Below are 18,095 nucleotides of genomic sequence, written 5' to 3'. Positions count from 1 at the left end.
GGATGGACAGGAAGTCTCAGTGAATCTTGGCTCCTCCCAGAAACTGTCAGAGCTGGTGAGCAGGGACGCCCGGCTTAGCAACCTGCTGCGGGAGCAGTGGCCCGAGAGGCGGCGACACCACAGGTGATGCTTTGGCTCAAATTAACTTGTCACCTGCGGGACAGGCAGTGCAGCGGGGATGGAGAGCACTGACTGGGGTCAAGCACGTGGCTTAAATCCAGGCTGCACCCCTATAGCGGTGCCGCCCTGAGCCCGTTACCCCTTCAGGGCTTGGGCTCTAGTCTGTAAGGCTGGGAGCACACCTACCCGCCACAGCACCCGACGAGCGCAGGGCAGGGTGTGCCGTGCTCAGCTGCCTCGTCCTGCTCGCTGCAGTTAGTGTCCTCACCAGTCCCCAGCCACTCGCCCTCCAGTCACGCGTGCATCCAGGCTCAGGCAGCACAGTCATCCGTGTGTCATCCTTCTATCCCGGCACACCTGCCCTTCTCACTTCCGCCTGTTTGCTACGGAGCACCCTTGGCTCCTGCTAGCCCCCGGCCGGTTAGTTTCCTAGCGTTTACCTGGCCTCCCCAGGCCTTCCCGCCTTCCCAGGCTTCCCAGGGGGCAGCTGAGGTCCAGGCAGGGCTCACCTGCAGCCCGCCCGACCCGACACCGGGTCCCTGTCTCCCTGGAGCTCTTTTCCCTTTCCTGCTGGTCTGGGAGAATCAGAGAATCCAGGGGCCAGGTTTCAGGTTTAGCCGGTCTCTGGGACTCTGGTGAGGGCTGATGGGACCCATACCCTGGCACCTCTCTGCTCCTGACCCCAAATGTCATCCTGCCCGCAGGCGGCCCTGCCCTCCAATCTCACCTCCCTTCTCACTTACTCCACAGGTTGGAAAACGGCTGTGGGAACGCATCTCCTCAGATGAAGGTGTCCGCCCCAACGGGCTCCTCTCCCCTCTGCCGGGCCCTAGCTTCCCTGTCCGCAACTGCTCCTCCAGGGACTGCCTGGCCCCTCCTTTGGCCCCCACCCGAGGGGCTCTGCCTTGGAAGGCTCCCCACGCACAGGCACACCCTTGGGTCTGGGATAGGGGTTCACGGAGCAGGGGCTGCATGTGGTGCTGGGGCCAGGCCCTGCAGGGGAGACACAGACGACGTTGAAGGTCATTCCTCCACCCCTCCCCTCTACCCCACCCCAAGGGGCTTTGATTCCATCTGGGAGGTAATTCTTGCTCACAGGTAGAGCCAGCTAGCAGTTACCACCTAGTGGGAGGGGTGGTGCCTGGAGGCAGCCTCTGAAAGACCAGGGTTCCCAGAGTCCAGTGCAGGGCGCCCAGGGGAAGGCAGGCCCCCTCAGGAGTTGGGGGAGTCGGGGAAGAGTGCTACTCCCAGCAGTGGGGGAGGAGACAGAGATGTGACTGGAGCTGAGATCTGAGGAATGGTGGGGAAAGGACTGGGAAAACAGGTTGGGGCCGGTTGTGGGGAGTGCTGTGCTGGGCATAAAATTCCAATGCCTCACCTGGGCTTACTGGGTTCTCCGCGCCCAGCTGCCTCTCCCAGCTCGCTCTGCCCCCCTCCTCTGTGCAGCCCCCTTTTCTGCGGTAGGTGAAGCATGTTCCCTCATCTCTTGCTCTTAACTGTTGGCCCCTCCTATCTCCCTGTGAGAGTTCCTACCCTACCAGCTCCCCTCCAAGGTGTCCTCTCTGGTTTTCCTCCAAGCATTTTCCCAGTGGAATTATTTTCTTTGCTTATTTGTCTACTTGCTTATTGTCTGCTAGTGTCTGTCACGTCCCAGTAGAATGCCGGCTCCACCCATGGGGGGCCTTGACCTCCCCTGGCCTTTGGCTGACACTCAGGGACCAGAGTGGAAACACCCTCGCAGGCAGCACTGTCCCGGGTGCCGAGGATGTGGTGGGGGGCCGGACAGCCACCCTGGCCTTGAGGGGCTCACAGTGAAGCGAGGGACGGAGCTGCGGAACAATCTCTTGCTGTAGAGGGGCAAAGACAGATGGGTTTCTGGAGGCAGGAAGGGAAGGGCTGACGCAGGGTCAGGGTCGGAGAGGGAGAGCATCTTGGGGAGGTGACCGCTGATGCTGAGAGCACAGGGTGCGAGGGGGAGGGGCAGGTGTCGGGGGAAGGGAGCCTGCCTTCTTCACGGAGCCCTGGAGCAGCGGGGAGGTGGCAGGGGCCAGAGCGTGCAGGGCCCTGTGGGCCATGGTCAGGGCCTGGCCTTCGTCCTCAGAGTCCTGAAAGCCAGTGGAGGTGTTTGAGCTGAGGATTGACAGGATCGGATTTGTGTTTTGAATGGGTCGGCTGAGGATCCTGCCTGCACTTTGTCCAAAAGACAATGATGGCCTTGAAGCCGCGATAGGAAGCTTAATCTAGCTTTGGTCAGGCAGACTGGAGTGGGAGGGAGGGCGGCACCCAAGTGGTGAGGGTGGTGGAGAGTGGGGCCTTGTATGCTGATAAGGAGTGAGCTGACAGGGCAGGTGGACCTGGGGTTGGCCTGGGCTGGGGAAGGGGGCGCAAGGAGACCCCAGAACTAGAAGACAAGCTGTGGGGACACGGATGAGGTCGGGGGAGGCAGGAACCTTGAGCCCAGAATGACCGGAAGAGTCACCTGGGAGGTGGGCTGAGGAGAGCGGAGGGATGTGTTGAGTTTTCAGATGATGGAGGACAGGTATGGGAGGATCCAGGAGGCATTTGAGACCAGGGCTTGGAAGAGTTCAGTGCTGGTGATACGGTTTTGAGAGTCTTCCATATGCGGGGGGTGTGTGAGGCTGGGAGGAACTCTGAGAGGAGCTGAGAGATCTGGAAATCCCTGGAAGAACCGTGGAGCGGGAGTAGGAAGTAGGCTGGGGGAGTAGGAGGGAATAGGCGGTAGTCAGAGGAGCTGTGTGAAGGAGGCCTTCGGCCAGCAGAGGCTCCCCATCAGCCCTCTGGTGGGGCCACGGAGGAAGGGTTGTGGGGCGACAGGCAGCTGACACCACTGAGTGTTGGTGGACAAGAGTACAGGGTGGAGGGGCATGTTAGGATGCCCCTTAGGCCACTTAGCAGCTGTGTTGCTTTGGGCATGTTACTTAACTTCTCTGAGCCTCACTGATTTCATCTATAAAATGGGGATAATTATAACATTTTTGTCAAAGGGTTTTTGTGAATATTTAAATACTTAAAGTAAACATGCACTTAGTCTTACATGTAGCAAACAGCAAATGGTAGCCGGAGGAAAGAGGAAGAAAAAACCGGGGTCAACAGCTGAGGTGTGTTCTTATTAGAACAGCTGGGGACCTACTTGGCAGAGAGGGTGACACCCACGTAGAAGGGCACGGACTCAGGCCCTGCTCTGTCTCTTCTTCAGGAGCCCGGTCCCCAGCGCCTTACCTGGCCCAGGTTCCCATGGCAAGCAGAGCCTGTGGGTGGCATGTGTGCTGTGTGGGTCCCCTGTTCCTGCTGACAGAAGCCCCTCTCCGCCCCTGTGTGCTCTCTTCTGTGTCTCCTCTGGGCCTTACTTTCTCTTCCCCTCAGGCCCGGAACATGCCTGTTTGGCTCCCCAGCCAGGACGAACCCCTCCCCAGCAGCAACTGTGCCATTCGCGTTGGGGACAAAGGTTGGTGGTCCGAGCCAGCCTGGGCATAACTCGAACCGTGCTGTGCCTGGTCGAGGATGCCATGCTGGACTCCTTGGGGTCCCTGTTCCAGGCTTCCCCTCCCCTCGGCCCAGGGCCTTGCACCTGCTCTGGGCAGCAGACCCACCCAGGCTTCTCCTTAGTGCCCTTGCCTGCCTCCTTGGGACCCTCCCGCTGCTGCGGTCACTGCTGTGTCCCTCCGGGGGTGGGGAGACCAAGAAACCCCTTCCCACGGCTCAGCCCAGTCTTCCTTTCCAGTCCCCTATGACATCTGCCGGCCAGACCACTCGGTGTTGACCCTGCAGCTGCCTGTGACGGCCTCGGTGAGAGAGGTGATGGCGGCGTTGGCCCAGGAGGATGGCTGGACCAAGGGACAGGTGCTGGTGAAGGTCAACTCTGCAGGTGGTGAGTTGTGTCTCTGGGTCAGGGGGTCCCCAGGGATGGGCTCCCCTCAGAGCCATGCTCATCCCCCAAATTAAGATCATCATCATATTTATCAACATTGATGATGGTTAGTACTTATGTGAGGTTTATTACATCTCTTCAGAGTGCTTTGCATGTCCTGCTTAAGAGCATGAACTCTGCAGACTGCTGCCTGCATTAGACCCCAGCCTTTCAGTTCCCTATCTCTGTATCCTTGGGCAGGATGCTTAATCTCTCCATGCTCTGTTTCGTCATCTATAACATTGGTATGAAAAGGGTGCCTGCTTCGTAGAAGAACTGAGGATTCAGTGAATGAGTCTATTAACATGCTTAGAATGATGTCTGGCCCATGGTCAGCACTTCATAGGTGTTAGCTTCTGCTATTTTTACCCTGCTTATGTATTCAGTTAATCCTAACAGCAATCTTATGAGGTAGGTGCTTTTATCCTTTTCGGACAAGGAAACTGAAGCTCAAAGAGATTCAGCGATTTCCCCAAGCTCACACAGTGAAAACGTTGCTAGCCTTTGAATTTAGGTAGTCTTTGTTCATTTAGTCTGTAGACATCTTTGAGGGTCAGCTGGGGGCCAGCGGTGTGTTGGGAGCTAGAGGTACCGTGGCAGGTAAGATAGAGCAGCTTGATGGTTAAGAGCCCAGACTGTGGACTCCCAGACCTGAGTTGGAATCCTGGACCCACTGCTTACTAACTGTGTGATCCCAGGTGAAGTGTTTAACCTCTCTGAGCCTCTGTTTCCTCGTCTGTTGAATGAGCCCTATAACCCTACCTATCACACAGGGCTGCTGTGGCTGTTAAATGACACACTATGTGTAAAGCTCTGAGCATGGGACTTGACACAAAGTTGGTGCTCAGAATATGGCAGCCTAAGGATTAAGACCCACCTTTAGAGAACTTGGGATATTAAAATCCACAGTTGTCCATGGAGGTCACAGCCCAGGTCTGACAGCTGGAGCCCCGCGTAGACAAGAATTAGGGGCATCCAGAGAATAATGGCAAGGAGTGGCAGCCAGGAAAGCGAAGCCTCCTTCAGGAAGTGGGAAGAGAGGATGAGGTCACCTGCACCTGTGTACTGCTCTGGGAAACACTGCCCCCTCGTGGTCACTTGGCAAATTGCAGTTGCCGGAAGCCAGTGTTATATTGAGACCCTGTGTGCCAGGGACTGTTTAGAGCGCTGATGGTTTTGATCAACACCCATGTCGGTGAACAATATTTTATTACAAATTCCCTAATATGTGTATATTTGCTTATAGATCACATACACATATTCTTACCCGAATGTTATGTAATCATAAAGCAACACAAAACAGAAATGCAAAATAGGTGAGAAAAATCAATATAAATAGAAGAGCTAATATTTTTTCCTGGACACATGGATGGTCTTGTATACCTTACTTTGGAGGCTATGGGTTAGGGACTGGGGACTCAAACATGACTGAAAACACAGTCCCAATCCACCAGAGCTGATGAAAATCCACACAGAGACTTCTGTAGGGCACTTCCCAATGTTCAGATGGCTTGTGTATGTATCCTATACTGTTAGCCCCTATTTCTATAAATTATTTCTTTTGACTTATGAGTAGTCCAGGAAAATCTTCGGTCTCCACTTGACAAAGGCGGAAGCTGAGGCACAGGGTCCAGCCTTGCCCAGGGTCAGCCTGTCTCACTATGATCTATGATCCCCCTTTCATCGTCCTTGGGGTGCAGCTGTGTGTTTGTGGATGTGTGGGCATGTGCACCTGTGCATCTAGAACACCTGCCCGGGACTCCAACCCTGCTATTGGGAAAAAGGACCTTCCAGCCTCCCAAACAGTTCCTTCGCTCTGTCCCCAGTTGCTCCCTGGCCTCCCTTCCTTCCCCACCCAGTGCAGCCTGTGCTCTCTTTGCAGATGCCATTGGCCTGCAGCCAGATGCCCGTGGTGTGGCCACATCCCTGGGGCTCAACGAGCGGCTCTTTGTTGTCAACCCACAGGAAGTGCACAAGCTGGTAGGGACAGGCAGGGCGCCAGGGCTGGGGAGGAGCTGTGTTTTGGGAGCCGTAGGGGTGGGTGCTAGGGGAGGGTCACACAGAGAACAGATGGGGGCCTTGCTCTGGCTGCTGCTAGGCCTTAAGGGGGAAGAGGAAGGAGTGGGCCTCAGTTGATGGGAAGTCTCAAGGTGGGAATGAGGAGGGGAGAGCTGGTTGGGAGCTCTCAAGGGGGAAGAGGAAGACCTGCCCTCAGCAGGGGCTCCCCAGAGGACAGGAACCCTACAAGGAGGGGCCCCAGCCTTGGGGAGCTGTCAGGACCATGCCTCCTTGGGAAGCCCTGTCCTTCAGAGGCCGCTGCACTCCCTGCAGGTCCCCAGCCCAACCTGACACTCCTCCGACCAAGGACCCTGGGTCTTTGCCCGAAACTCTCTCCTCCCATCCTGTCCCTTTTCCTGGGATTCCCAGGCCTGCTCTGAGCACTCTCCCACCTGCAGACCCCACACCCTGAGCAGCTGGGGCCCACTGTGGGCTCTGCTGAGGGGCTGGACCTGGTGAGCACCAAGGACCTGGCGGGCCAGCTGACGGACCACGACTGGAACCTCTTCAACAGCATCCACCAGGTGCAGGGCAGGGCGGGGAGGGAGCAGGCGGGCGGGCGGGGTGGGGGAAGCCCAGCCGGCACATGCTGACCTTGCGTGCTGCCCCTGCCCAGGTGGAGCTGATCCACTACGTGCTGGGCCCCCAGCACCTGCGGGACGTCACCACTGCCAACCTGGAACGCTTCATGCGCCGCTTCAATGAGCTGCAGTACTGGGTGGCCACGGAGCTGTGTCTCTGCCCTGTGCCAGGCCTGCGGGCCCAGCTGCTCAGGAAGTTCATCAAGCTGGCGGCCCAGTGAGTGCCGGTGGGCTGGGTGGGGTGGGTGGCCCTCTGGAGGTCACCTTTGCTTAAACCCTGAGCCGTGCTCAGTATGTTGCCAAGTCTGCCATCCCCTTGCTTCCCTGGGTCCCCTGGAGCCTCCCCACCCTCTCCAGCCCCAGTCCCTGCAGGGGCAGTGCTGGCCTGGCCAGCTCCTGGGCCCCAGGCCTGGCTGTTGTCTGGGTGTGGGGCTCTGTGTGCAGCTGCTTCCTCTGAGGGTCTCTGGGTCTTCTGTTCACAGCCTCAAGGAGCAAAAGAATCTCAATTCCTTCTTTGCCATCATGTTTGGCCTCAGCAACTCGGCCATCAGCCGCCTGGCCCATACCTGGGAGGTGGGTGCGATCTATAGGGGCAGGCCAGGGCCTCCCCCAACCCAGTCCTGAATGAGGCCCCTGCCCATCCTGGGAGTCCTGGCTGGGGATGGGGCTCCCACCCCAGAGCAGTGACAGCCCCATCTGCCTCTCCTTCACAGCGGCTGCCCCACAAGGTCCGGAAGCTGTACTCGGCCCTGGAGAGGCTGCTGGTGAGTGCCCTGGCTCCTCCCTCCAGAAACCCTGATTCTGGAATTCCCAGCAGCCCCTCTACCTGTCCTCGGCCACTTCTGAGCTCTCTAACCTTGGGTCAGGGCCTGACTCCCTTTGGCCTATGAGTTTGGGCAGCTGGCAGAGGAACAAGATGTTTAGCACTATAGGGAGCGGTGCAGAGTATTATATCTCTCAGTGTGTGTGTATGTCGGGGGTGGGGGGGTGGCATCTGCTGTGACTCTGAGGTCCTGTGTGAGGGGCAGTGTCCGGCCCTGGGGGCTGAGATGCCAGGGGACCACCAGGGGGATGCTGGTTTCCAGCTGACCTGCCTCAGGGCTCAGGACGCAGGTGTTAACAGCAGCTCCCATGTGCACCAGGGCCTGTCTTGGCCCCTCAGGAAACTCAAGGAGCCGTGGCCCAGCCTAGGACCAAAGCTGAGGAGTTAAGGAGCTGAACCCTCCACTCCCAGGAATCACTGTGGGGTTGGAAGGCTTGCGGTATTCGGGAGAGAGCAGTGTGGGTGGGCCTTTACCAGCAAGGGCTCTTGAGAAAACAGTTCTCCTTGTGGGGCTCAAGAGATTCAAAGGGATTTGCCCACTAGGGAGAGAGAGACAGAAACAGGGGTAGGGACAGAAAAGAGAGTTTTCCATGAAACCTCAGGGCCCTGTGGTCATGGCTGTGAAGCGTCCTTGGGGGCCAACCGGAGGCTGCGAAGCCACGTCGTGCAGACTGGCAGTCACAGCTCCGGGCCCATCCGCTTGCCCCTGAGCCTGCGGGGATGGGATCTGGGGCCGAGAGGAAGCTGAACCCCAGGGGATGGGTGCAGGGCCTCTCCTCGGTGGGGTGGGGTGTGACGGCTCATGGTGGGTGAGGGTGTGCGGGACCCTCCCTCTCTCACTGTGGCCTCTTCCCTCTCAGGACCCCTCATGGAACCACCGAGTGTACCGACTGGCCCTCACCAAGCTGTCCCCTCCTGTCATCCCCTTCATGCCCCTTCTTCTCAAAGGTAAGAGCACCGGCACCCACCTCCTGCCTGCATCCCATCCATGCCCTGTGTGTTCCCCCAGCCCCACCGTCCCGACACCCAGGGGGCACGGAGATGGGTGAGGAGTGCGCAGGATAGAAGCAGAGTGAAGACATGCAGACAGATGGTGGTGATGTTAGGTGGTCTGTGATACGAGGCCTAAGACAGACAAGGAAGTTGCTCCAGGAGGTTAGCGGGGAGGAAGAGGGCCACGTGGGTAGGGCCAGGCCCACGCCTCCCTGCTATTGGCCCTTCCCCTTCCCTGGGCTCCTGGAAGGGGAAGGAGTTCGGGGACCTACAGGCCAAGCCCATCTCTCTGCAGACATGACCTTCATCCATGAGGGAAACCACACCCTGGTGGAGAATCTCATCAACTTTGAGAAGATGGTGAGTCCAAGGAGAGGAGGCGTCGGACACTGGAATGGGCTGGAGGGTAGGACTTTGGCCTTGGAAGGGGCAGAGGCTGGGAGATGCTCTGAAGTTGTTGTCAATAATATAAGTATGGATGATTCCTTTGAAGAAGGCCCTGCCTTACTGCACTGCCTGCCCTCGGAGGGCCTGGTCTCCACTGGGCAGTGTAGGGTGATGGCCTCAATGACCTCACCCTTCAACAGAGCCCCCTCTGGGCCTGTTCCCCTCTAAGCCCTCCCTGTCCTCTGTTCTTCCCACTGCCTGGTCCCCGCTGGGTCTGTGGGTGAGCTGGGGTGCAGCAGACATGACCCCGTGCCCTACAGCCAGCAGTCCCTAGGTGCATTTAGCCGCCCCACGGGCCACACCAGGGTCCCTTCCCTCGCCCCAGCTCTCACATCCTTGTGATGCCCGCAGAGAATGATGGCCAGAGCCGCGCGGATGCTGCACCACTGCCGAAGCCACAGCAATGGTGAGAGGGCGGGATCCCTGGGTAGGAGCCCCCGACAGATGTCCCCTCCGAGGCACCAGCTTGGCCCTGTCTCCCTGACTCCCACCTCTCACCCCACCCAGTGCCTCTGTCACCACTCAGAAGCCGAGTCTCCCACCTGCACGAGGACAGCCAGGCGACGAGGATTTCCACGTGTAAGTGCTGGCAAGTTAGTCACGGCTGGCATTTACAGGCACGTGCACACACACTGTGAGGCCGGTGGAATGTCAGCCCGACTGACAGATGGGCAGGCAGGCTGGAGCCTGGAGGGAACGTGCGGAGGCCTCACAGTTGGACAGAGCTGGGACCCAGGCGCTTTTAGTGCGGACCTGCGTTTTTTAATTGGCCTTCAGTTGCATGAAATGGAATTATCCACAGTTCATATCACACTGTCGTCATTGGCTCTTTATTTTAATCTATGTTTGTCTCTATTCTGATAGTGCGATGAACGCCCCTAGACTCAAGCCAAATATGCACACTGATAATAACTAAATTTCCCTGGTGGTATCCCCTCTCCTGTCCCCGTGCCCTTCCCTGCCCAGGGTAACCGCCACCCTGAATTTTGAGTTACTCATTTTCTTGTTTTTTAAAATAGCTTTATCATATATACACATATGTGATAAAATACATACACACACCTACATACATATATATCTTTAAAATACCTCATCTATATTATGACAGTGAAATATTCTTTTGTTCTGGTTGTTTTTGAACTTAGTCAAAGGGGTGTTACGCTGTACATGATCTTGGGGACCTGTTTTCTTCAGTCTGTGCTCTTAACCACTCTGCTGATCTGCCCCAGAGCGGGTGTCTTCTAGGCTGGCCGTGGGTGATGGCCGGTGGTGGCAGGCGGGGTGGCGGAGGATTGGAAGGCTTATGTCCTTCTGGAGGGGGAAGGGATGGGCTCTCCAAGTGCACGGCACCCTCCTGACCGCTCTCCCCCCGCCAGGCTCGGAGCAGTCCCTGATCACCCGGAGTCCAGGCAGCACCTGGGCTTCCATCCAGCAGCTGAAGGTCATCGACAACCAGCGGGAACTGTCCCGCCTGTCCCGGGAGCTGGAGCCGTGAGGAGGGGCCGGGCTGGAGCAGGCACTTGCCGCCAGGAAAGCCAAGGCGTGCCGGGCCGGGAGGCCCCCAGGCTGGCCAAGCCGGGCAGGGCGGTCCGCGGAGAGGACTTGAGGCCCTGGAGTGGGTGGCGTGGAGGCAGCTGTCCCCCGTGATGACTGGTGGCCAAGGAGGACCTCGGAATGGAAGGAGCCGGGGCCCAAGGCCAAGGAATGGGAGACAGAGGAGCCCTGGAGTGGGTGGGAGAGTGGGGCGCTCTCTCTGCATTCAATAGAGAGCTCTCCACAGCAGGCTTTTTCCAGATTCCGTGCCTGGTGGCTTTGTTGTCCTGCATCTCCGGGCCCCTGGGGTGTGTTTCCGGGGTGGACTGAGCGTCTGCATGTGTGTGGCCTGTGGGTGGCAGGGGCAGGCCGGCTGCCTGGGGAGGCGTGGGGGCCGCGCTGCTTTGCTCTGCACAGCTGTGAGATCAACAGCTGGGTGTGGTCCGGGCTGTTTGTCCGGGAGTTGTGGTCCCGGAGGAGCCTTCTTGTGACCCTAAGTGAGCAGAGGGGCTGTGTTCTCTGGCCAGCCCCGCGGGGTGTGGCAGGGAAGGTGAGCCCTGCCCCCCGCCCCATGTCCTTGGAGTCCCCTGACTAGCCTGATCTGAGCCCCCTGGTCCCAGGAGCTGCGGGAGCCTGGAGGCCCTGTGTGGGGCAGACCCAGTAGCCCTCAGCTCTCCATGGTGGTCTAAGAGGTCTCTCCTCCCACTCCCCCCACCCCACTCCACCTCCTGCCCCTCTGCCTGCAGCCTGAGTGGTGCTCTGAGAGGTGGCCAGTGATGGAGACACTGAGACAAAGGCTTTTGAGGGGAGCCCATCCATAGCTGAGGCCTGGCGGGCCTCCAGGAGTCAGATTTCTTCCTGGTGATGAAAACAGTCCCAGCAAACTCTGTCAGCATTGAGTCCTCTCTCCCCCGCCCCCTGGGAAGGGGCTGCTTTGAGGACCCCTCCTGCCTAGGGACCTCACTGGAGCAAGCTCCAGGTGGGGCCCGCCCTCCTCTCCACTGCCTGTGGCCCGGAGCCTGCCTGGGGGAGGGCTACTCACTGTCTGAGCTCAGGCGGGACCTCTGGGCCTTGGGGATGACCCAGAGTGGGTACTAAGCAGCAGGGCCCTGGGGCACGGGGAGGAAGTAGGCTCCCACCTGGCGGGGAGGAGGCAGCTGGTACATCTGCCGGGACTCAGGCTGAACAACCCCCGCCTCCCCTCCCCGCTGCACTGCCAGACCTCTCATCCCTGTGGTCGTGGACACGCATGCAGACTGCTTCCAGAAAGGGTCAGAACCCTGGGCAGGAGGCAGCCCCTCTGGGATTACACTTTAGGTTTCTAAGTGAATCTGAGCAAGTCGGGAACAGTTCTTTGCCTCCGTTTTTCCAACTGAAAGATGGGTGTGAGCATCTCAGGTCAGCTCTTAGTGACAGACAAGTCAAACTGCAGCTCCGCCTGTGGACACAGCTGCGGGCAGCCCTGTGTCCTCCGCCTGCCGGGGGCAGCATCGCCAGGGGGATGTCGGGGAGCCCACTCCCCCAGGGAGAGCCTGGGGTGGAGTGGACAGCACGGTCACCAAGCCAGTGCCCTTGCCCGTGGGTGGAGATGGAGGACCATGGGCATGGAAGCTTCCAGAGCTGAGCAATCATGACATGAGGTGTGGGCCTGGTGAGTCAGCACTTGCAGGGCCTTTCTTCTCTCCTAAACCTATTGTCTGCCAGGGTTTCAGCAAAGGCCTGCGCAGCCAGTCTGGCGACCCTTCTCCATCCTTCCAGGCCCAGGGCAAGACCAGCTCTGTGACGAGGAGCGGAAGCCTAGGGTGGTGGGGCAGGTGTCCTCCATCAGCATTTCTCCTTTTCTTCCCTGTGGGCACAGCCGTGTCCAGGAGGAGCCTGGGCAGCGCTGGAATCTCTTTCGCCTTGGACTGCCTGCTATCCTCCAGTGGCCTAAGTCTCTGGGGCTGGACACCTTTTGAGCAGGCTGGGAGAGGCCTTGGCAGGGGATCAGTGCCCAGGGCAGGCAGGGGCACACAGACTGGGAGACAGAGATCCCGGTGACGGGCCAGACCACCACCCAGGGAGAGGCTCCAGGTCACGGTGGCCTCTGGCTCTGGGGCTGTCACTTTCTGTCTCCCTGACTGCCCAGGCATGGGGCGGTGGGAGACAGGCACTCCTGGCCCTTCTGGAGCAGACCACCCAGCTAGGTAGATGGACACAGAGCAAGGCCATCAGAGGGGACCAGATACCACAGAGAGCAAGTTCAGAGAGTGGTGGATGCCTGGGGCCGCAGGGTCTCACTGCTTGCCCCCAAGCATTCAGGCCCACAGCTGCTCCATGTTGGAATGCAGGCTCACGGCTCCCCAGAGCCCTGCACACCGCCTGCCTGCTCAGCTCTGCCTCCCAGAATTGGGGTGCTTTCAGCTCACCACTGGTACAAGCCACCCGAGCATCAGCACGGCGGCTGGTGGCTGCGACGGTCTCTGACCGGGCCTTTGTTCTAGTTCCCCGCCTCCCTTCCAGGCACCTGTAGGCCAGAATATGAGTGCATTTTCCAAATTATGTCCTCAGACCCTGCCCCGTGCACAAAGTTCTGGGCTTCTCACACATGTGCCAAGGCCGTGAGCCAGACGTAAGCATCCTCTCAGGCCTGTCTCGTTGCTCTAGCCAATCCAGTCACCCGTCTCTGAGATTCTGGATTCCAAGCGCCGAGCCTAGCCCAGCCTGACAGGGCCCTGGAAGGGGTGGCTGCCATCTCCTCCCGGTGATGATGAAATGGATCTCTCTGAGAAACCAAGCCCGACTCCCCTGGGCTTTGAGAGCCCTTGATAGGGGGCCTTGATGGGGCCGGAGGGGGCTGCTACTTCTGCTGCTCAGTGGGACATCACAGCAGGAGCATGGGCTTAGGCACCCCCAGAAAAAGGAAGAAGGCTGGGCTCAGAGCTGAGGCCCACTTTTTGGGTGACAAAGTATGAGATTTTGATTGCTTGTGTGTGCTTAGATTCTGATCAGTATGGACCCCAGGCCAGAGAGCCGAACGCTGTGGCCTCGCCCAACCCCGCCTGCCACGCTGCTGTCCCCTGAGGAGGGCTCAGGGCCTTTTCTCCCTGGGGTGTCGGTTGTGGGCAGAGCTGTTTCCTGGTTGCTGAGTGGAGGAGAGTGCAGGCTTTCCTGGCACTCAGGGGACTCTAGCCGGCAGAGTGGTGGAGAGAGACTTTTTGCTGGGGCCATGGCAGTAGGACATTTTAAACTGACTCTCCCTCCCAGAAAAGCGCTCTGTAAACCAGAACTTGAGACAGTACAGGCTGGCAGCAGGGCAGCCCCTCCTGCGAGTGGGCGGCTTGTTGTGTGGGAGCCTCGGCCTCAGCAGCATGTGGGTTTGGGCAAGTCCCTTCCTCTCCCTGGGCCTCAGCTTCCTTATTTATAAATAGGGATTTAGACTAGAAGGGTTTGAGGTGTTTCCCCACAATTGGTGTTTATGACTTAGGCAGCTCAAGTTGTCAAACGGGGTGAAGCGGCCCAGACCCCTGTTGGTCATGAGGCTGCAGACCCCCTGAGCATCTTCCCAGTGGGAGCCCTCAGCCAGACTGCCCATGGGAGGGAAAGTCAGCTGCAAGCCAGTTTTGTTGGAAGCGTTCTCAGAGAATTCCCTGCCCGTAACAGCCTGCCTGAGTTCTAGTTGTCTGCAGAAGGCCCCTTTTACGTAGGGGCATAACTCGGGAGGATTCTAATGGTCAGGATTCTAATGAATGCTTCTAATGGTCACTTTCCAGGTAAGAACAGGAAAGGAAGAGCCCTGAGGCAACAGCATAAGGGGGGTTTTCATGACATGCGGTGAGGGGTAAGGTCCAGAGTATTGTGTAAGGAATACTGCAGGATCCCCAGGGTTAGAGTTGGAGGGTGAAGTGGGTAGCCAGGCCCACCTGCTGGGCTTCGCTGGGGCCAGGCCCTTCAGGACAAGCTGTGTGCGGGAGGGAGAGCCTGTGGGTCCAGGCTGGACTCTTGTAGCCTACAAAGGAGGCCGGCCTTCTCTGTCCCTCCTCTCTCTTGGTTCTTGGCTTCTGGGCCAGGCAGCTGCTGGCAATCACGTCCAACAGAGCCAAGGCCCAGGAGGCCAGAGCCATGATTGTTTCCACTGAAGCTCTTGGCTTCCCACAGAGCAAAGCTCAATGTCCTGGGCCGCAGCTGCACCCCCAGAAAATAGGTGGTCACCTTTGGCAACAAAACCAGGTAAGCTGGACGTTGTGACCCATTAAAGAGTCGTCCCTAAGACTTGAAAGTACTCAAAATGTATATTTTAAATTTATTTTTGGAATTATTATAGAAAATCACCTTATGGAGAGTTTAGATGAAAAAAATGGCCACCTTCTCACATCTCTGTTTTAAAGGTCATTTTTTTTTAAAAAGGAAGGACTTCCCTAACCATCCCATCCAAATTAAGTGTTTTGTGGCTCTATTTTTTTTTTTAACACACATTTGTCTGGTCTTGTTATGTACCAGATCCTGTTTTTAAGCTTTGCAAATATTAACTTATTCAATCCCACGACAACCTTGTAAGATATTCTGATTTGCTCAATTTGATAGTTATAGGGGAAACCGAGGCACAGAGAGGTCAGGGCACTTGCTCGAGCTTGTACATCTGGTGAGTGGCAGGACTGGGATTTAAACTCAGGCAGTCCGGCTCAGAACCAGTGGTCTCATCACGGTTTCTGCTGGCCCCAATCCTGGCTTTGGGTGCACTCTGAGCAACTCACCCCTGTATCCATTTTGCAGAGTTGAGCACATGTGCAGATGAATGAGAAAGGGGGGATCTGCCCATCATCCAACTACCTCTGTTAGGGAAATGACAGGCCAGCCAAGAAACAAGCACCACTCGCAGGGTTGGATTACTCAGATTTATTACACCGGCGGGCTCAGAGGGGCTTCTGCTCCGAAGTTCTGAGCACCTCCAAGACGTGTGCATGAGATTTTATAGGGTTAATTACAAGCTTGGGGTATTCAGCCAATAGGCATGGAACAGCTTTAGTAGCATCCTTATCACAAAAGCAGAGGCAGGGAGGCAGCAGACCGACATTCCAAGGCCAGATATGCCTCTCTGAAAATTTAGCTGGCTAGCAAAAAAAAATGAGCAGGGAATCAGCAAACCGACACTTATTAACTTAGATTTATGACTTAGCCCAGTAGAACTCAGATCAGTAATTCGACACTTGTTACACTTAGATTTACAAGTTAGGCCCAGCCCGGCTTTTCCGTCACACCTCAGCACAGTAATTATGATACTAGCTTGGAGCTCTCCAGACTGGGCTGGGAACTGCTCCTGCCAGTGCTGTCATCGTCTCATGAGGGCAGAAGAGCTGGCTGTGCCAACACACCTGGGGCGAGCGGTGGGCGAGGTGCCTCACCCCAGCGCCTGGTTCCTGGTCAGCCTCCGCCCGGCTCTCTGTCTTGATCTTGACCTTCCTTGCTACTCCCCTGCTGTCTCTGAGCCTCCTAATCGCTGTCTGCCTCTCTTATTCACTTCCCTTTGTTCCCATCTGGGCCTCCAGACCCTCTCCAAAGCCACTGGGGTTTGACGACATAAAATAGGAGTTTTATTTTATGATCACTCGCAGGCAGTGTAAAACATTTGCACAGCTGGCTAAAAGTGTCGGCAGGTGGTTATTTGAGATCTTCAAAAGCAGGATAAAGTTGCGTTATCTTTACCTGGTGGATTCAGAAGCTGCTGGAATCCTGAGATCTTGCCGATCCCTGCACTGGCTGCTCCTTTGCAGTGGTGGTGCCAAGGCGTGGTTTGGGGCTTTGGGTACCCCTGCTCCCCGCCCCAGGTTTTCATTGGTCCCAAATGCAAGTAGTGTTTGCTATGAAATCATGACTACAAAATGAATCCCTACTCCCTTGTCCATCCACTGTGCGTAAGCCCCCTGCCCCCTCCCACACGTACCAACTCCAGAGCCTCCAGGGCTCTTGAGGGGGTCCTTCTCATCTCTCTGTTTTGCTAATCATCATCCCTTGAGCCTTGATCACAAGTAGGGCTGGAAGGCTCAGTTTTCTTATTCATGCTTTTGCTCATTCACCGATGCTTTGAGGGTCCAGGCACAAGTTGACAGTTGTCTAACGCACACTGGCTGACAATACAAAGCAGTAGAGGGGACCCATGAGGTGGAGTCCCTATATTCAGGAATTTCAGAGGCCAGCTGGAGAAACGATCTGTATGGAAGAAAAGTTAAGTGGCAGTGCAAGGGTTAACCGACACTCCCTTGGCAGCAACATCTATCAGAGGTGGGTGTGATGTGTTTCAAAGGCACACAGGACAAGTGTCAAGAACTGAGTCCATAGGCAGGATTGGAGAAGGAAGTTAGGCTTTGCGGAAGGGGGAATTTGCCCTGGGCCTGGAGGATGAGTAGGGGATGGATAGCTGGCGAGTTGTGGGAGGGCATTTCAGGTAGGGGACCAGCTTGGGGCATGGCCAGCAGAACCAGAAGGACAGCCTGGGATTCTGTGATGAATGGGCTTGGCGGCAGGTCTGACTAATGCACCTAGGGCCGGTGGTGAGTGTGATGATGAATGTCAGGGATGCTCACAAACTCAAAAAAAAAGAAAAAAAAGCCTGGAGACCCAGTTGTAGTACACAGTACACGAACTGACATGGGAGAAAACCACACATGAGGCCGTTCTAAGACACATTCAGTAAGAGGTGGTTCACGAGTGATCAGCTGCAGGTGGCCATCCTGGGGTACTCCCTGGCCACAGCGGGTTGCAGTCTGGACACACAGCATCTTCAGGTGCCAGGGTCCTCTGGGTAAGAGACTCCAGGCCTCACCTGTGCTGGGCCAGCTGCAGAGCCCTTCCAGTCTCTGGTCCTGTGCTGAAGTGACCTGGCCTTGGTTTCAGAGAGTTCAAGGGTAGTGGAATAGGCTGGGCGAGGCGTATGTCCCCTTTCGTAGCCCCCTGGATCAGTCTCTCCCATAGCCTATTGGTCGTGACAGCCCTGACCACCTCGGTAGCCCAGAGATGAGTGTGGTCTGCTTCAAGCAGTGACCTAATTTTGGGGCTCCTCTGTCATCCAATGGGTTGGGTTCCAACGGGTTCTAAGAACAGCTTTCTAGCCCAGCCCGAACCCTGCCAGTCCAGTTACAGCACAACACCAGGCATATAATGAGCATCCATAAATCTTTGCTGCTGGAATCCCTGTTCCTCACACCACTGATGGCTGACGGCCACCCGGATCCCAGCCCAGACAGCTTCATTCTCTTCTCCACCCTCCAAGCCTCCACAGAGGCCACAGCTGCGCCTTCTCCTCACTTCCTGACGTGGGGGAGGCACCTCCGTTGGTGTTCTCATTGCGGGTGTACCATCCACAGGCACCTCTTGCCCTGCTCTCCCCACTCAGTCTCTGGAACCTGGCCTCCTGGGCCTCTCACCTTGCTGGCTGGCCCACACGGTGGCTCCTTGGGAAGAAGAACTTTCAATCAGGAGTGGAAAGCTGAGGTGAGGACCTAACTGGGGGAGAACTTGGCCAGGCCAGCCTGGAAGAGAAAGCTGTCTGAAATACAGTTTAATGTCTGTCTCTGTATACATATATATGTGCATCTAAGTTGATCTATGAGACATCTTTGTATGAATGTACAGCTGT

General features: G+C 57.0%; 1 protein-coding gene across 4 annotated transcripts in view; it reads left to right on the top strand.

Moving 5' to 3' along the window:
* Window positions 1-10,745, top strand: part of RAPGEF3 (Rap guanine nucleotide exchange factor 3) — a 28,271-nt gene extending 17,526 nt beyond the window's left edge. For all 4 annotated transcript variants that reach the window (XM_064490918.1, XM_064490919.1, XM_031462698.2 and 1 more), the window contains 14 exons: window positions 41-123; window positions 871-910; window positions 3,505-3,586; window positions 3,863-4,009; window positions 5,931-6,028; window positions 6,505-6,630; window positions 6,723-6,904; window positions 7,170-7,260; window positions 7,401-7,451; window positions 8,371-8,458; window positions 8,799-8,863; window positions 9,302-9,356; window positions 9,458-9,529; window positions 10,327-10,745. In XM_064490918.1, coding sequence (XP_064346988.1) covers window positions 41-123; window positions 871-910; window positions 3,505-3,586; window positions 3,863-4,009; window positions 5,931-6,028; window positions 6,505-6,630; window positions 6,723-6,904; window positions 7,170-7,260; window positions 7,401-7,451; window positions 8,371-8,458; window positions 8,799-8,863; window positions 9,302-9,356; window positions 9,458-9,529; window positions 10,327-10,445 — 1,299 coding nt within the window. In that variant the 3' untranslated portion in view covers window positions 10,446-10,745. The remainder of the gene's footprint in view (window positions 1-40; window positions 124-870; window positions 911-3,504; window positions 3,587-3,862; window positions 4,010-5,930; window positions 6,029-6,504; window positions 6,631-6,722; window positions 6,905-7,169; window positions 7,261-7,400; window positions 7,452-8,370; window positions 8,459-8,798; window positions 8,864-9,301; window positions 9,357-9,457; window positions 9,530-10,326) is intronic.
* The last annotated feature ends 7,350 nt before the right edge of the window (window positions 10,746-18,095 follow it).

Source organism: Camelus dromedarius, chromosome 11 (assembly GCF_036321535.1).
Source record: "Camelus dromedarius isolate mCamDro1 chromosome 11, mCamDro1.pat, whole genome shotgun sequence".
In the NCBI taxonomy this organism is placed as follows: domain Eukaryota; kingdom Metazoa; phylum Chordata; class Mammalia; order Artiodactyla; family Camelidae; genus Camelus; species Camelus dromedarius.
Note: the sequence above shows the minus strand (reverse complement) of the source record. Positions and strands in the feature narration are given on the sequence as shown.